General features: G+C 43.9%; 1 protein-coding gene across 8 annotated transcripts in view; it reads left to right on the top strand.

The window, feature by feature from the left end:
* Positions 1 to 19,583, top strand: part of nrxn2b (neurexin 2b) — a 659,388-nt gene that overhangs the window by 368,248 nt on the left and 271,557 nt on the right. For all 8 annotated transcript variants that reach the window (XM_086197055.1, XM_086197054.1, XM_086197049.1 and 5 more), the window contains 2 exons: positions 847 to 1,020; positions 6,324 to 6,443. In XM_086197055.1, the coding sequence (XP_086053181.1) occupies positions 847 to 1,020; positions 6,324 to 6,443 (294 nt within the window). The remainder of the gene's footprint in view (positions 1 to 846; positions 1,021 to 6,323; positions 6,444 to 19,583) is intronic.

The following is a 19,583-nucleotide window of genomic DNA, read 5'->3' as shown; positions in this document are numbered from 1 at the left end:
GGTGCGTGCGTGCGTGGAGAGCAGACAGGCTGTCAGCTAATCTCTGTCACCTGCCATGTTCTCAAGTCTTCTTCTGAAATGATTCAATGTTCCTCCACTGGAATTAGCGCCACTTGGTGTTTGTCTCTTTGATTGATGATGTTAAGTGGAAGTGTGCATTGAATTGAAAATTATTCTTCAGATTTGTCTGATTGGAAAAAAATGTGCAGTAATTTGGTGGAGCCTCGGTGACTAATCACCTCTATAGTTGTGTGGTGTGTTGCCAAATGTGATCACGCATGATTTAAGTCATTTAATTGGTGGTGGGTGTGAACACGGGTGTGAACATTAGTGCCATTATACATCCACCACGTGATGGACAGCACGCGTTTGCTCTATTAAAAATAGGTCAATGGATCATAATTCTGTAAAACAGTTTCCTGTTTCTGTGTTTATTGTACTGCAAATGTTGGATGTTCTGGGTGTGTCAAGTCACGACATTTTGTTTTTGTCGGATCAGTTTATTGACTGACGCCATGTCATGCTGCAGTACCATGGCAATTACCAAACATTTAGCTTTATAAGGCCAGAATGCATCAATGGTAGGAAAGCCTGTATCAGTTCTTTATTTGTATTTCATGTGTTTTTGCTGAAATTAAAACCCATTATCTGTAATTATCTCACTGTCTCCCAACACAATAATACAATCTTCTGATTTATCTATTAAATATTGAAAGAAGATGAGTGCTGTTTGTTTAATTATGTTCCGCCTTTAATCTGAAGATGTCAAACTTTGGTGTGCATCAACGATGACTTGTGTAGGCTACAACTGACACTGGCCGTGGCTTCTGTCTTTTTGTGCTGCAGGAGAGCTGTACATTGGTGGTGTGGCGAAGAATATGTACAGTAATCTGCCCAAGCTGATCGCGTCCCGGGACGGGTACCAGGGCTGTCTGGCCTCTGTGGACCTGAATGGGAGACTCCCTGACCTGATTGCAGATGCCCTCCACAGGGTGGGCCAGGTGGAACGAGGCTGCGATGGTGAGTAGTGAAGACGGCCGTCCACAGGCATACCCACATACAGTACACGCAAATACTGTCGTAATACTCCAGTATGTGTGTTGCACTCGATAATAGTAGTTTGAGTTTAACATATATTGTCAGAGGGAAGGGGCTGGGGCTGGGGGGTCAGATTGATCAATCAATCAACAACCAGCATCGCACCTCGGTGGGCCGACTCCCTCGGAGCAGTCGGGAGAGATGACACTAACAGCCGGCGTGACTCAGAGGAACAAAACGCAACAAACAACAGCAAGTAAATAGATAAAATAATGCTGGTAATAACAAAAATAACATGCAATTCTGTGCGGCTCATCAAATGCCATGAATCTCCTGAATACGTCTGCAGTGCTCTTCAGGGGATTTCCATGTGTTAATGTACTTTTCTTACTCCTCTTATCAGTAAAGCTGCAAGAATAACAACTTTTCAACAATTCTCCATCAAATGTAGCTTCAGAATTCCTTTCGTTGGCACAGTATAGCCCGCACACGTGACTCCGACCTCAAATTTCACACGGAAAACACAACATTTCGATGCACCGATGTGTCAAAACAGGTTTGGTAAGTGATATTTACAACGCAGAAAACCAATCATTTCTACCCTTCCTTCCTTACCACTGAAATGTCTTGCACCAGTTCGTACTTAGGGAAACATTCTTTCAGAGATTTCAGTGGATATAAGAATATACCACTTTAAAAGCCAATCTGTCTTTATCAATTATGAATGAATGTGTATACATTCATATATTTAACATCCGTAGTGTCAGGCTGACACGAACTGGGTCTGGACCCGAGTCGTGCAGCCACAGACAGGACACCAGGACACCGGTGATGAAGGATAATGCCTGACTGCTATTCATTAAATAAAACAGGAAAACAACCTACTCTGTACTAGGGAGGCTAGAATGGGGGAATGTGCTGCTTAAGCTTTATATAAATGAGGTGTGTGTGTGTGCTGCGTGTGCACTAACCAGTCCAGGGTGGGGAATACCTAACACTGGGAGTCAGAGGTCCCAGAGGAACTGAAGGCGGAGTGGGTCCAGGAGACAAACGGGGTTATAGCGGGGTGGTTGTGTAGTCACGGAGGAGGTCTTGGGAGGCAGTGGAGTGGCTGTGGAGAGGCGTTGGCATCACAGAGGAACTCTTGTGGGTTCAGTACATTCAAGCACTGCCTTCAGGTCCAGGCTTCCTCTTATCGCTGGGCTGGTAATTGGCTGCATCATGGCTGATTGCAGATTAGCAGCACCTTTGCTGCTGGTCCTCCCAGTCAGAGGAGGGGGCTACAGATAGCACTGGGAGATCCCTAACCATCCATCCATCCATCAATCATCCCTCCATCCCTCCATGTTCTCCCTCTTCTCCTGTTCAGGGTGGTGGGGGTGGAGCCTATCCCAGCAGCCTTCCCCCTGGACAGGTCACCAGTCCATGGCAGGACCAACACATAGAGACAGACAACCATTGGCTCTCCCAGCCACGCCTACGGTCAATTTAGAGTCTGGATTAACCTGGTCCCTCTTGATGTCTTTGGACTGTGGAGGAAGCTGGAGTACCAGAGAGAACCCAGCAGGAACAGGGAGAACATGGAGACACTGGGAGGATCCCGAACACTTAACTTAATTCTTCATCCTCTTTGATAATTTGCTGTCGTCCAACTCCACAATTCACACATAAAACTGCTCAGCTCTTTGAAGTCAGTGTATTTTATCACATTTTAAATCTGGACCTTTTATACTTTTTACAAAATATTCCGATTTTTTTTCTCCCCGAATTTTAACACAATGAAAATGTTCTTTGGTATTTTTTGCTCTTTAATCTCATGTTCGAGTGAGAGTGTGACATCACTCTCACCTTCTGTGAAAGCCCTGACAATTTAAACCAGGAAAAAAAAAAACGAACAAATTCCTCTCAGTCCCACAGTTGGCAACCTTCATAGACAAATTATCCAACAAACCCAGATGCAGGGAGTGGAGGCATCCACCAGCTTGTGTTGTCCTCACCCTGACAGGACTTAAGGTTTTTGATTAAACAGCCTTCGAGGGCAAAGTGTGCTCACCCAAATCCCATCGACGACCATGTTAACTGAGCTCCCTCCTCTCTGATCTTCTTCTTAAAGTATCTTTTCTGCCTCCTTCCTTTTTTTTCATGTGCTGCTTCACATTCACGTTGCATTTTCTGCAGGGACGCTCTTCTAGTTGCATGTGTTTGCTCTGTGGGGCGCTGAGCCTCCTGATGGGACACCAGGACAGTAAATTGTGAGCAGTCTTTACAGTTTAAGCCTCCTATCATCTCTATATTCTCTCCTGCCCCATAAAACCTGCATGAAGGAAGTGGCCCTCCCCTCTGATTCTCATCGCTGATACCCCCACCCTCATTGGCTTTAGCTTCATTAATCTTACATGTCTTTGCGTAGTGTGCCCACATGCTCAGGCTGCTCAGCCTCTGGTGTTTGGTAGTTAATCCTGAGCAGACTACTGGATTTTGGTTATAGCAACCACAACCCCCAACCCCACCCCACCCTCCCCCCCTTCACACCACGTCTCAATGGCACACTGAGCGTTAAAGAGCACAGACTTGATTTCCCAGAGGGCTACACTGGCCAACTCGATGAGGCTCTGATCCAGCCCTCGATTCCTTACGTTGCTACTTCTGCCAGCCGGCGGTATTACCTGCCTACAGTTAAACACCACAATTACTTCACTTCATACAGTTTAAAACTGCATTTGGCTATCACACTGACTCCCACAAGCACCTAAAATGAATGCTAATACTAGTTAATGATTGGATGTGCGAGATAAGCTAAGCAGCTGTAATTGACCGGATTGGAAGTGCTGGCCCTGACGGTGCAGGAGCGACATTTTAAATTGGTGCTCACCCGCAATACCACTTCACATCAATGGTAGGGTCGACTGCTACACTTTGATTGGAAAAATGTTGCAGTATAACAAACTGGAGGCTGCTGATGTGTGAAAATGTTGTGGTGACATGACACTGCACATGTACAAAAAACCCCCAAATTACGGACAGATCCATTTCTCTCGAGCAGCAGTTTAACCAGGGGATGGTTGTTGTATGTGCAGCGCACAGCACCGTGTGAGCGGAGTTGGTGAGAATAGCACCTCTTTTTGCCTCCTACATGGTCATTTTGTCACATTTTTCATCCATTTTGCTGCATCTCAAAGGCAAAGACCTCCTTAGAGAGCGCACTTGAATGTTATATTTTCTCCTCTTGGCTGACACTTCGGGGGACCAGTATATTTGATTTCTAGGGTTTTCATTGAAAATGCTGTTACTGGAACAAGGACAACTAATCTTCCAACCAAACCATACATGACCTACGCTGCAACAAGACCTGAGGCTGTCCTAAATCCATTGTTTCCAGTCCTCAATAACTAAAACACCAGTCCTTGAACTGTGTTTTCTACAACCACAGCCAGAGTCCTGGAAGATTGTTCAGTGTTTTTCTGGGTCTGGATCTCTGCCAAAGCCTTGACTAACTTGGTCCTGGGGTCACTGTTAGCTTGAGGCCTGGGGATACAAAGCGGTCAGGGGTGGTTGTTGGTCCTGTTACCTTAGACCTGAACCCAGAAAGAGGCCAAAACACAAGTGTGCTCTTGCAGCTTTTTACTGACACTGCAACAAAGAACTAGACAGAGAAAAGGGCAGAGAGACCAAAACAATCCAGGCGTGCTGTTGGCTCATTGTAGCTGGAGGAGGGGGAAACTGGCAAATGATTAACTCATGTGAAAACAGCTGAAAAGTGTCATTGACAGACAAAGGAAACATTTACACCAGTGAATTAAGTTTTGTGCTCCACTATGTAGGTTAGGGTTCCAGGCAGCTGCACTGGTATGAGGCTGATCGATTTAGCTGAAGGAGGCAGTTTTACTTTTGGTCAATAATTTTGACAATGTGCTTAATTAGCTCCCTAATGGAAATGGTTATTAGTTTGTCATTTATAGGTACATTAACCTGGTTAGTAAACTCAAGCAGCAACTTGATAAAGAGAAATTTGCATTCAATTTAAGTGGTAGATTTGTGTTTCCTTTTTTTTATTATTTGAGACTTTCTTTAATTGGGCCATTTGTAAATGGCACTGTAAGATGTCTGTTTATCTATGCAGAAACAAATTAGTCTGGCACTGAACCACATTTCTTTGGAAGTGCTTGTGTTTAATTGAGATTTTAATGAGAATCCCCATGAAAAACAACCACACACTTATATTTAGAACAATTCTCTGAAGATTTCTAATCTTATCTCGTATCTATCACTCTGCTTTTCTCGTCTAATTTTGAGAACAGCTCTTTAGAATCAGGATTTGTTGGGAAAAAGACGAATGATGATCTTGTTGTCTTTCATTTCCATCGTTCCTATCAGCCTCTAATGATACACAAACAAAGGAAAACACTCACCGGTTATTTTCCATATCATAGCTATGTACCAATGTTTGTTGGGTCAATAGTTTGTATAATGTGAAGTGGAAATAAGAGTTTTCAAGGCAATCTGTCACGTTACCTGAGTAAGTGGTTGGAACTCCATGGAGAAATTACAATGGTGTAGTTTCTAATTGACAATTTAAATGCCTTCAGCCATCCATGACAGCTGCAGGGAACCAGAGCAGAGAACTCCCCCCCACCACCACCACCACCACTACCCACCCACGACCACCACCACCGCCACCAACCAAACACACACACACACACACACCCTCCAATGTGCCCTTCGTCTGCCAATTACATGTTTTCAACCTTGAAGAACTGAAGCCTAATCAAATCTCCTTCATTCTGTGGATGAGCAGGTTCTGTATGTGGCAACGCATTTATGAATGTTAGCTTCTACTGTATTTGAAGCTTTTAAACAATCCCAAAAAGTAGTTTCTGCCTCACTAGTAGGTCCCTAGCTACTGCAGCAGTTGACTGTTTTCCCTCCCCCATGAACTCTTTGTGACTGAAAGACTGCAGAAAGAGTCAGTCATGTATATTTAGCTTGAAGCTAACAGTCGCGAAGACTGTAGCCAAAACTGTCCAAAAGCAGTTGTGTTCAAACTCTCAAGTTTATGGTCCGGTTTAATCCATGCTTTCTGTGTCCAGCTGGATGCATTGATTTGGTGGTGAAATGTGAAAATAAAACTAACAACTTAAAAATAAAACCTATATTCACTTTTATGAAATTTTCTGACGTTCCAAGTGTCCTCAGATGTGGTCTGATAGAAGAGCTCCTTAAGTGTTGTGTTTCTGCCGTCGACAAATCCAAATCCAATACTTTGTTGTGTTTTGTCTTGCCTTTAGGACCCAGTACCACCTGTACGGAGGATTCCTGCTACCATCAAGGGGTGTGTCTCCAGCAGTGGGAGGGCTTCACCTGCGACTGCACCATGACGTCCTATGGAGGCTCATTCTGCAATGACCGTGAGTAAAACCTTTCCGATGTCTTGACCGTGGCGGCTGGTGTGTGGCGTGAGTGAATGGTGCTGATGGCTAGGATGAGCTGGTAGTCTGAGCTCCCCAGGCAAGCCTGTTGTTCGGCTGTGGTGATGACAGCAATGACGCTGCTGTCAAAATATCTCATTCCTCATTTTTGCCATCATTAGCGAGTCCAGTTTTTGCTTTTCTTTCCTCCCTCCTCGTTGAAGCACTAATTAACAGCTCTATAGTGAACCGTGCATGAGAGTCAACATTCCCCCAATTAGTTGGCACGACAGCTTAAATATGTCAATGAAGCTGATAAGATGTTTACATAAAAACACCTCGTGCAGCTTTTAACAGCATCTCATTAGAGCCTCGGGACGCCTCTCCCTCCTCGCGGATCTTTCGTCTCATTGGTTCGACTGCAAGTGCTCGTATCGTTTAAAAAAATAAAATTAAAACTCATGAACATATTATCGCTAAAAGGTTAAGTGTTCGTGTGATAGCAATCATACGCGTGGGGGCTGTCTATTTTCTTCACCCTCAGTTTAAATTTGATGCGCCCTATGGAAAAACAACAAAACAATAAGAAGTCGTAGCTGAGATCCAAGTGTCAAAGGGATGAGCGTAACAATTGGGCCATGAATGAAGAGCCTGACAAAACACGTTACTTCGGTTCAGCCTTGCTTGCGTTCTGTAATTCGACACCACACAATGAAAATGAAAGAGAAGCTGAGATTCGGTTAAGGAGAGAGACTCTCATTTCACTCAATGACCCCGATGCTATTGGCTATTGTTTTGGTGGAATTGTGCATAAAATTCATTTTTAGATATGAGTGCTGCGCTTCACTAAATTGGATGAGGACGCTCGTGTTTTATAGGCTTCACCTTTCCTGTGTTATAAACATTCTATTTGATTTTGAAACTAATTTTGTCTTTATTTAGCCTTTCCGAGGCTATTGCATGTCCAGTCCAGTGAATCTCATTAAACCTACCTCCAGACATGCTCTACATATTCATAACCCATATCCATGATTCAGAAACACACAACAGGTAAGTTAGAGACTTTTTTGCATCCAGTGAAAATGCTGACCTGCTGTTCAAATGATTTGCCCCATCTCTGGCCCTCACTCACTCCAGCCTGGCACCAGGCGTGGTACACATGCATGAGATTGGCTGATCCTCTCCTGAGGCACTGCTATAACGCACGCTGGGAGGAGAAACAGTGATTTAAGTCTCCTGTGTCGTTGCCGTCTGGTCACCTGCTGCGTGGCTGGCAGCAAGGTATGGAGAGACGGCGAGATAGCTTTATTGTCGATGCGTTGTCGTGTGATTTTGGGCTAATGCTGTTACCGGGGAAAGCTACCGTGTACATATTTGCATAGATATTACTTGTGAACTTGCTGCGATGAAAAAAACTTCTTAAGCATAATGTGCATTGAACATTGGAAATTGCCTCTTAGAAACTTGAGCCTCTTTGTCAGAGGGCTGTTACTTAAATATGAATGAAAAAAAATCATGGCAAGGAATCTTTTAGTGCAGTTTGATAGCATAAATTCAGTTTTGCTTTCATGTGGAAGGATGTTCTTCATGTTAATTGTCACTAACATGGAGCTGTTTTACATAAATCAGCTTCAGGAGTATACGGTTGGAAAAATTGTTGGAGACGATAATGATATGCAATGTTTAAGGACTGTGTTTGTAGCTGACCGCAGCTTGGCAGCTTATTAGCATTCAGCATTTTTTGCAGGCTTGATTTAAACAGGGGCAGCGGCAGGGTGACAGGCTAATAGACTTGTTTGCATAAGTGTGTGTTTGCTTGCAAGTGTCAAGTTAAGCTGTATCACTCTCTTTTCTGCTCTCCCTTGCTGTCTTTAGTTGGGCCACCTTACAAGGCAGTTTACCTCTGATTGTTGTGTTACTGCCGTTGTTATGTTGAACGCGACATTAGTTAGATGGAATAGAACCAGGCATGACAGTAATGGGCTGATTAGCAAGGTGCTCCTCTGGCTCTTGGAAGATTCCAGGAAGGAGAGAGTAATCTGCACAGTTGGCATGACAGCGTCTGCAGATAAGCAGAGAGATCTATCGCTCCTCGAGAGAGGCGAGCCGATGATGATGAGAGGACAGGAAAGGTGGGCGGATTCCTGCAATCATGTTGTTGCCTGTGGGGAGCTTTAGTGGCTGGTTTCAGAGATGACAGGTGGGGGGGCACAAGGGACCATCCCAACCTGGGTTATACGGAAGGACGTTGCAGGGGTGTGCGCGTGATTTGAGAGTGCGGTGTGGATGAAAGGACGTCAGTAGCAGCCTGATCCGAACTTGTAATTCAGAATTGCAGGCAACAGAAGATCAGCCTCTTTAAACCTTCCTACTTTCACCTCCAAATCCTCTTATTGGCATTTCCTTATTTAGGACCAAATTACACAAATTCATGATGGGATTTCTTTGAAATGACGATCACTAGTTGAACGATGAAGTCGCTGATGAGCACGTGTTGCTAATTAGATCTGATCGGCTGCTGGCTGATGTCCACTGCATTTTCTTGCAATGTGGGTAAAACTCCTGGTGAGAGGTTGGTGTACTACAGTATAACACATACAATACAGTGCATCTGACGATGATGATGATGATGCCCCAACAACTTCCGAGCAGATGTTTGGGACAAAACATTGTGAAGGCTTAAGATGAATTTGAATGTGTTCTATTGTCTTCCTCTGAGTCCTTAAATGTGTTATCCAACAGTAGCCCAGCCTCTTTGATGAGTGTGCATGTACAGAATTGCTTTTCAGCAGCGGCTGTCTCCTGCAGCACCTCCTCCTTCCTCACAGAAGCTTCACAGTCTTCAAACGTGGCCTTTTGTCCTCATGTCTGCCTTCTCGGAAGCTTTCCCAACAAGTCATATTTCAGCACTTGACCTTGACAGCTTGGCCAGGTTGGACCTTTGGCCCGTTCTCTTGGTACTCATTCCTTTCTTCTTTCTGCACCTCTTTACTTCTCCTCGGTGCAAACTCGGTCAGGACCTGTAACTGACTCAAAGCTATTTTTTTCTGAACTTGTCAAACTTCTGTGAATTTTCCTTGAGCCGTCCGAGAACCAAGGTAGGACACGTTGCAACTGCTCACATTTTAATCATGCGTTTGAAACTTGTAGTTCAGGTCTTGCATCATTTTTTTTTTTTTTTTTTACAAAAAAACATCTCTTTTGACATATTCAGAGTAAAATATGCCTTCACACTGTACATCCACATCATCCGTGTCCCAGCTGAGAACACACTCGTTACACAAGTTATTAAAAAAAAAAAAGATTTCCATTGAAGACACACGGGAACCTACAGAAACAGACATGTTAGGAGCGACAGTCCCAGACAGCAACGTGACACACTGAGAGTCGAGGTTCACAATTTTCTTGGAGAAATTGTGAAATTTCCTGAGATGAAGTCATTTGTTTTGCTTTGGGTGGAGAGGCTGTCAACATGTGACACTGCAGTTATGATTTATGAATGCAGATTCACAGCTGAGAGGAACCCATCCATTTTGGGACATTTTTCAGTGTTGATGGTCCTGATCAGATGGAACGACGCAATTTGTCAGTTTTGTGTTCGTCATTTCGTCATCAGTGTGTCACGCTGTCTGCCCAAGACATGATGAAGGTCAACTCTTTACCAAAACGCACAAAACAAATCATTTCATACTTGCTTCTTAAAAGCGTATTTGAAGGTCACTGAATTCAGAGTTTAGTCGTGTCTGATTAAATGATTTGCTTGTATGGATTTACTAATCGACCCCCCCCCCCCCCCCTTAACAGGCATTCATGTAACATTTGATTGTGTTCTTCTACATGAGGGCTAACAACAATAAAGAACAAGTCTGCTCCTTCCTGTTTTTTGAATGTTATAATATGGCTTATCATTTTTGCACATTCAAATAAATTCTAGCTTTTATTTTGGAACTCACAAAATGATATATGAACCTTTCCTGCAGTTAAAAACTATAATATTGATTTGAATAAGATATTTTGTGACCCCCTGAATTCCAGGTTAGCTTTAGCAGGTTGAATGTACGCAAGTGGCCTGACTGCAGTTCCCCTATCACGCCGTCAGACTCTGAGTAATTCCAACATGTGACCGTCATGCACTTTACCTGCGGGTAAAGACATGCTGCGAGCCGCGGAAAATGCTGAGTGCATTTTTCAAGTTTCAGTGTGGCAGAGCTGCTGAGCAAAGGGCCAGGTGGAAAAGCTGGAATGATTTTCTGCCTTTTGTAGTCTGGAGGCTTCAATCTCAGCAAGGAAATCAAAGTCCATTCTGCAGAGTTGTATTGTTTACACCTCATCCTTCAGTCAGTTGGAAGGGGTTTTAACATGAGGTATGGCTCAGTGAGTTAGTCAGTGGAATTCCTCCAGTGGGGGGGTCGAAGAGTCTTATTTTGCTTTGGCCTGGATTAGTTAACAGGTTGGGTCAGTCTCTTTTCACTCCAGATGAACTCGAATGCGCCACTTCAGTGTTCACTCCCAGTCAGAAGTGTGAACACAGGAAGACGGTCCAGTTTCCTGGACTCGACCATCCATTCGTCCCACTGCCTGTGTGCAGACGCCATCTACCATCTTAGCTGGGCATGGCTGTTTACAGCCTAACCGCAACCAGTCTGATCAACAAGCGGCTGAGAAACTGGAGCTAGACGGAAGAACTGGTTCCACAGCAGTATCCTCCCTTACCACCTTACCGACCTCCCTGCTTGTTTGGAGAAGCTTCCATTGCCATGGATACAGGTCGCTGTTGTCACACTTAAACCCCGCCTATAGCTGGGAGTAGTTCCTCCCAAGGACTCTGATTGGCTGCACCACTTTTTGTGTACACTTGAAGCCTGGCTAGGTAGATTATCATGATCTTGTGAATCCAGCTGGGACCCATTTTGGAGTTTGAGCTTGTAAAGGTTGAGCGCATTTAATTTATGGAAATGAATGTAATGTTAAGAACAGCTCAGACCAAAGGAGGAGATGTGTGGAATGAAAGGTTTGGACATACATAGGAGGAAATGTGACGTGACCAAGCAGAACTGCTTCTTCCATAATTTGCAGGTGCAGTTTCAGGGAGGTGCACGTCAGTAAGGCCACAAGTTCCTGCAGCACCGATTGAATGAAGGCAGAAGTGTAACATTCGTAAGCAGACCACAACCATCTCTTGAACACGTTCTGGTTTATACGGTCCACATCTTAACACAGTTACTGTTTTCACACTTTCATGAATGAAATGTACCAAGTGGGAAAATACACCAGAGTTCAATCAAACAAGATGAACCCAGGCAGGTGTGACAACTGTTGTCATGAACAGTGGGAACACTGGCAACATCTGTATTCATTAGAATACCATAAAACACGTGGCATTCAGCAGCATGTGGAGGTTGGGACTCACTGTAGCTGTGTTCAGATTAAGTTATGAAACAACAAATAGAAAGAAGCATGTCATGTACACACTTAGCTGACCCCCCCCCCCCCCCCCCACACACACACACACACACACACACACACACACCCCAGAGAGCATCTGTTATTCAGGAGCAGCCTGCAGTGATTGACTGGTCTATTTGTCTCTGCGCAGCGTATAAGTGGGGCACTTGGTATTCTGCCGTATTCATCTGGAACCAACTCAGACAGAGATTCTGTGTAAGTGTGTTCAGCACGAGGGCTTTGTTTTTCTTTTGGTTTCTGACTCTGTTTGTGTGACTGAGGGAGCGACCAAGGAATGACGGGGACATGCTCGGAGGGGAAGACGGGGCAGTTCTTTGTTTAAGTCCACATACATCGTACACATGCATGTGTACAATGAAGCCAGCTGCTTGTGCATAGTGCTGTCAGGCATACTAATTGAGTGCAGAGTGCCAGTGTGTTTGCAGCACTGCTGATTTCGATCTGCCTCCTTTTCCAAATCTCATCTTTCATTTCAGTCTGTCAAAAAAAAGAAGAGTAAATTGTACATGTTCTCCTCGACAATACAAATGCTGTATGGACACAAAGCATTATAGCACAAAGTGATAGCATCGCATAGGTAGGTGACTCTGCATTTTAAAAGAATGCTTAGGTAGGTTGTTTTTTGGTTTTTTTTGCTGAAGTTTAAATAAATTTATGACAAGATTGAAATGCACTCATGTGATGCATTTCCCTAGTCGTCCGTACGCCACGAGAGGACCACAGCACCAAGTGAATTGATTTCGGTGGTCTCGGGGGCTAGGTGCAGCCCACCTTGTGTTGTAATCCTTGCTTTTGGTAGCCTGCTGTTAATGCTTGATTGGTTTCAACAGGCGCTGGTCATGCTCTGCCCCTCTTGCAATCTTTCCTCAACAAACTTTAATGAAACCTGATCACTGAAATGCATTCACTCCCATCATCGCCACAGACTCTACAGGTGATCATTGGCTTCAAGCATCACTTGAAATACAGAAACGGGGGAAAAAAAGACAAAGTCAAAGAGGTCTTGGGAACAAAATGGAATCATGAATACATGGTCGTGGCATTCTGCTAGTTTAGATGTAACATTGATTGGTGGGCTACTAGCTGTGATGAAGGTCACACAGACACCGATGTCTTGCTCAACACATCATGGATCAGAATAGACTTAAATAAAGGCTCTTCACCATCACTCGATCCCCCCCCCCCCCCCAAGCTCACGAGGAGTGTGTGTGAGCTGAGCTGCAAACCAATCAGAGGCAACAAAAATCCTTTCAACCCCTCCAATCCATAATGGAAATCCACTTTTCAAACTGGTTGAAAGACAAGAGCATAAAAGGTATGTAATAGTTTCTGGCCCATATTCTCTTGATGCCTCCCTTCTAGCTCGAGCTTGTTGACTGTTGTTATTTGCGCCTCCCACCTCCTCTGCGGAGCTTCTCTGCTCACTGTTTGCCAACCGGCCCTAAAGAGCTGGTGTCCAGACCTCGCAATTAACAACCCCCTCATTAGGACAGAAACACAGTGTGAATCCTGAGTAATGACTTGGCTTACTTTAATCATATTCAAGTGCACACTCATACACTCCCGCACACACACACACACACCCACCCTTTCTTTTCAGCTGTGGGCTGCTTAAAAAAAAATGAGAATGACACAGACCGGGGAGGTTGCCGCTATCTCCCCAGTTGCAGACTATGTGAGTGAAAGCATGGGCAGAGAAATGAAAGGATGGATAGAAAGCAATGGAAAGAAAGAAGGCAAGAGCAGGGAATGAAATAGTGTTTGGGCATGAAAAGGCAATTTTGGCTTCCCCGAAAGAGGGCAGTGTACAGCCCATTGGACTTCACAAGTCGCCATGTCAAAAACTTGAAGGGGATTGGTTGAGGGTGGATGGGCATATTCTGTGGGCTGCGGTTCTGAGGGTGGCAGGTGAAAGTAATAGCTTGGCTCAGGATACGGCTTAGTTGGACATGGTACTTGTGCCGTTGTAGTTTTTTTGGTTTGAACAGTCACACAATCTGTCGATTGGGTTGGTAGACGAACTGTACATCAGCTGTAATAAAGTGATTTCAGCTTCACTGTGATGCTCATTATCTGTTAAACACAATGTCAGGCCCTACACATGAGAGCTAAAGGGGATGATCTAAGCCGCATGGCACACGTGGTGCTGGGACATGTCCAGTTCATCAGTATCAGTTCACTGATGGATATTCTGGAGGGTGGAGTCCAGCTCGAGGGGGCCTCATGTGGCAGGTGGTTGAGCTGCTGCTCCGGAGGCGTGGCCTGGTTTGAGGGCTACAGCTGCATGCTTCACTCTTTCCCACCTGGAGGGTGTCTCCGTCCTGAAGGTTCTCCTGTCCTCTCATGTAGGTTAAATGTCCTACAATACATGTTTGTTTGTTTTTGTTTTTTGGGGGGAGGGGTTTGTGATCAGTGGGGCAAATACTTTGCACCACCTCAAGATGGCGACATGGCAGCAAATCATTTGACCACAGAGCCTTTTCATATGAACATACTCATGATAGCACAGATGGGCATTTGTTTATTTGCTAATTAAAACACATGGGAGTGGGGTGAGAAGCTAGCACTGACACAGACACACACACACACATACACACACACATATATATATATATATATATACACAAAACCCAAAACCAGTGAGGTTGGCACATTTTATAAATCGTAAATAAAAACAGAATACAATGATTTGCAAATCCCTTTCAACCGATTAAAATTGAATACACAGCAAAGACAAGATACTTAACGTTCGAACTGGTAAACTTTGTTATTTTTTGCAAATATTAGCTCATTTGGAATTTGATGCCAGCAACATGTTTCCAAAAAGCTGGCACAAGAGGCAAAAAAGACTGAGAAAGTTGAGAAACGCTCATCAAACACTTTTTTGGAACATCCCACAGGTGAACAGGCTACCGTAATTGGGAACAGGTGGGTGCCATGATTGGGTATAAAAGCAGCTTCCCTGAAATGCTCAGTCATTCACAAACAAGGATGGGGCGAGGGTCACCACTTTGTGAACAAATGCGTGAGAAAATTGTCGAACAGTTTAAGGACATTTCTCAACGAGCCATTGCAAGGAATTTAGGGATTTCATCACCTACGGTCCGTAACATCATCAAAAGGTTCAGAGAATCTGGAGAAATTACTGCACGTAAGCGGCAAGGCCGAAAACCAACATGAAATGCCCGTGACCTTCGATCCGTCAGGCGGTACTGCATCAAAAAAACGGCATTACTGTGTAAAGGACATAACCACATGTGCTCAGGAACACTTCAGAAAACCACTGTCAGTAACTACAGTTCGTCGCTACATCTGTAAGTGCACGTTAAAACTCTACTCTGCAAAGCGAAGGCCGTTTATCAACAACACCCAGAAACGCCGCCGGCTTCGCTGGGCCCGAGCTCATCGAAGATGGACTGATGCAAAGTGGAAAAGTGTTCTGTGGTCTGACGAGTCCACATTTCAAATTGTTTTTGGAAAATGTGGTCGTCGTGTCCTCTGGACCAAAGAGGAAAAGAACCATCCGGACTGTTATAGCCGCAAAGTTCAAAAGCCAGCATCTGTGATGGGGGTGTGTTCGTGCCCAGGCATGGGTAACTTACACATCTGTGAAGGCACCATTCATGCTGAAAGGTACATACAGGTTTTGGAGCAACATAGTGGCCATCCAAGCAACGTCTTTTTCATGGACGCCCCTGCTTATTTCAGCAAGACAACGCCAAGCCACATTCCGCACGTGTTACAACGACGTGGCTTCGTAGTAAAAGAGTGCGGGTACTAGACTGGCCTGCCTGGAGTCCAGACCTGTCCCCCATTGAAAATGTGTGGCGTATTATGAAGCGTAAAATACAACAACGGAGACCCCGGACTGTTGAACAACTTAAGCTGTACATCAAGCAAGAATGGGAAAGAATTCCACCCGAAAAGCTTCAAAAATTGGTCTCCTCAGTTCCCAAACGTTTACTGAGTGTTAAAAGGAAAGGCGATGTAACACAGTGGTAAAAATGCCCCTGTGCCAACTTTTTTGCAATGTGTTGCTGCCATTAAATTCTAAGTTGATGATTATTTGAGAAAGAAAATAAAGTTTCTCAGTTCGGACATTAAGTATCTTGTCTTTGCAGTGTATTCAATTGAATATAAGTTGAAAAGGATTTGCAAATCATTGTATTCTGTTTTTATTTACGATTTACACAACGAGCCAACTTCACTGGTTTTGGGTTTGTGTGTGTGTATATATATATATATATATATATGTGTGTGTGTGTGTGTATGTTTATGCTTGTATATATGTGTGTATATGTGTATATACGTGCGTGTATGGATATATGTGTCTATGTATGTATGGATATACATGTGTGTATGTATGTATGTGTTTTGCCCTCAATGGCTTTTTGCTTCATGTTGAACCCAGGCTGAGGCTCCACTACTTCCATGGGTTTAATTAAAGATCGGAAGGGCTTTTAAACCTCAATGTACATTTAAAGGACAATTAATGGGGCTTTCTAATTGCTTTGAGACCACTCCAGCCATGTGCAAACATTATCAAAGCCCTTCACTGTATTCTGGAACAAGAACAAGTGGAGTGGGAGGGAAAACATAAAAAAAGGGGAGAAAACATGGGAAGGCAATTATTTCTCAGGAACTCAGTTCACACATTTTTTATTAGTCAATTCCTTTGTTGACGCTTTGTAAATAGCAGCGTGGCACATCTGACTAGTGGCAATATTCTGGACTTGATTCAATTCAGTGGTGCAAATACACTCACAAATGGCATACACACCTTCTGCAATCAAACTGACATAAACATGACTCTGAGAAATGTACTCTCTTCCTGCTGCATTTCTGATGTGACCACCGTGTAAGCAGCTGGCAGCCACAGGCGGGTGCTAAAAGGTTTTCCCTGCTCTCATTTTTTTACTCCTATCTGTTTAATTTCCTGGCTTGTGTCTACTTCCAGTCAACTGGGATCCACATGTTCATCTATTAAAATAATCTTATTTCCTCGTTATTGTCCCCAACCGCAATTATGTCTGCAATGTTATTTTATCAACATGATTACGCTTGATTATTTCATTATTAGCAACTGTAGTTGAAATGTTGCTCTTTTGATCTGAAGTGTCTGCAAAGGCTCTTTAGATCTTTGTATTTTTTGCCCTCAGCATATCTGTGGTTGATGTTATTGTTTGAGACCCTGTTGTCAGTTCCTCTCGTCCTCTCAAATTATTCTTTCCTCCCTCTTCCACCAGGTTGCATGATAATTCAGTTTGTACTGAAATGATACCTAAACCAAAAAAGGTGTGTTTTGCCTGTCAACCAATCAAAAATACGGGTCTCGAGCTCGCCACATTTTGCGTGACCTGATCTTTGTGGTTTCAGAATGCAGAAGCCACATACATTTAGCTTGAAGCCAACTGCAGCTACCAACAACTAGCAAAAAGCCTTCTTTCTGCCGCCGTCTGCTCAATAATCCACAAGCCCTTGAGGTCAAAACAAACTACAACGGTTCTGGAGAGAAGCATCATTATTTTTATTTTTATTATTGTTTTTTTTTTTTTCTTCTTATCATGAAGCTGCAATGCAGATCACTGAAGTCTCACACCGACACACCCACACACACACACACACACACACACTAACACCCACCCACACACACTAACACACAAATCACACATTTACCAATGCCTACAAACGCACGAGAAACTGTTGAGAATGTCAGTGTCTCCTCAGGGCATCAGCACAGAGAGAGACCTTTCCTCAAGTTGGCATTGTAGATTATCAGGACTGATACTTACACACAGGCACACGCGCGCACACACACACACACACACACACACACACACACACAATCCCTGTGGGTGTTGAGCTGTCAATAAATTGAACTCCCAGTCTCATGTTCACCTTCCAGCCTATTCTCTCTCAATCCTGTCCTTTACTGTTTCATACCTTACTTTCCTTTTACCCCCCCCCCCCCCTTGACAACTCTGGTTACTCTCACTGCTCCTCCCATGGTATCCCATGGTGCTTTGCAGCAAGCTTTCCATGAAGAGGGAAGACTTTGTCTCCCACTGTCACACCAAAGTATGTCATCGCTTACTCATTTGTAGCAGAACAGTGACATATACCTCCCTCCGTTGTCGTCTTCTCTCCGGTAATAAAATCACGTGTTAGCAGCAATGTATGCTAAGATTGTAGATGTTGACCATGAGATTAGAGCTGCAGGGTTAGCAGTGTTAGCCATGGCTGTTATTTGCTTCAAATTGAACTCTATCTCTACTTGGAATGAGAGTCTGCACGCGGCACGTTCTAGGTCCTATTGCACCTCACGTGGAACGACTCACTGGTATTTAAACAGCCTTTATTTGTCACGAGTGTCTGTATTCATACAGGAAAGTACATAAGAGTACCTTGTATGGACAGGGAAGCTCCGCTGCATGTCGTGATGACACATTTAATAGAAGATTTCCAGTCTGTTTTAATGCTTCATTTACACATAATCTCATCATCGATACTGATGATAGAATGATTGAATTAAAAAAAAAAATCTCACTCTGGGAAAAAAAAATAATTTCAAGTTTGTGGATTGTTGAGGCAAAAAAAAACAATCAGCCAACGTATTGATCGTTGTAGAAAAGAAGCTGGTTTCTTGTTGAAGAGGATAATTGGCAGACACAGCATGTCCAGGTACTGTTGCATTGTCCTTGAGAAATATTCACATTCGCTGGAAATCACAAGTGATTGTGTTGCCTCCAAACTTTAAATGGGTTGTGAAACATTTGCTCTTCATCTGGAGCTTGTGTTAAACTCCTCCGACACTGTTCCTGCGTTCCTTTAAAAAAAAAAAAAGGGGGGGGGGATCAATAGCACAGGTGATTGTTGTAATGGGCTCGAAGCAACACCTCTGATGAACTCCACTGACTCACCGGAGTGACTGAGAGCACTCTCCCACCAAAAATAACCGAAAAGCTCGACACACGTTGCATTGTGTCATGGAAAGATCGCACCATTTTTGGCGAGAAATGCCCTCTTAAACGGCCAGCAGCAGGAACGAGGGTTTACCCTCCCAGATGTGCATGTTTGAACTTTTCGTAAGTCTAAAGGGTTAATCCTGTATGTGTGTGTGTGTGTGTGTGTGTGTGTGTGTGTGTGTTCACTTGCACTGATTCCCTGCAAACATTTTTGTTGTATCTAGTGCTTGTTAAAACTAAGGTTCCTTTCCTCTCGGTAGCCTTTCCTCAGACTGGAGATGGATTTTCCCAAGCATGACCACAGAGGCCACATTAACGCTGGCCTGAATGAGGCGGCTAGTGAGGTGATAAATGATGGCAGCCAAAGAAGGTGATAAATCAGGAATATCTCCACTTTCCTAAGGAATTACATTGCAATGCATTTCACAGCGTAGATCCAAGCTGTGACACACTAATAGATTCCCTCTCACCCCCTAAACCACTTTTCCCAAAGCCCTTTGTGGAATTTTGAACCATCTTGGGATCATTACTGCATGTCCAGGGATTTTACTGACCTCAGGTCTCGTCTTTTTTAAATTTACGACAACTGACTTATACAGCTGGCCCTTTAGTTCACGTGTATTTTTGACTTTTGATTAAGACATTCTCACTTACATAACTTCATGATGATATGTGGACATGGTGTGTGTGTGTGTGTGTGTGTGTGTGT

This window comes from Aulostomus chinensis, chromosome 24, assembly GCF_037954235.1.
Source record: "Aulostomus chinensis isolate RoL2024-O1b breed Wild chromosome 24, RoL_Achi_v1.0, whole genome shotgun sequence".
NCBI classification, from domain to species: domain Eukaryota; kingdom Metazoa; phylum Chordata; class Actinopteri; order Syngnathiformes; family Aulostomidae; genus Aulostomus; species Aulostomus chinensis.
This window is presented reverse-complemented; position numbering and strand designations above follow the sequence as displayed.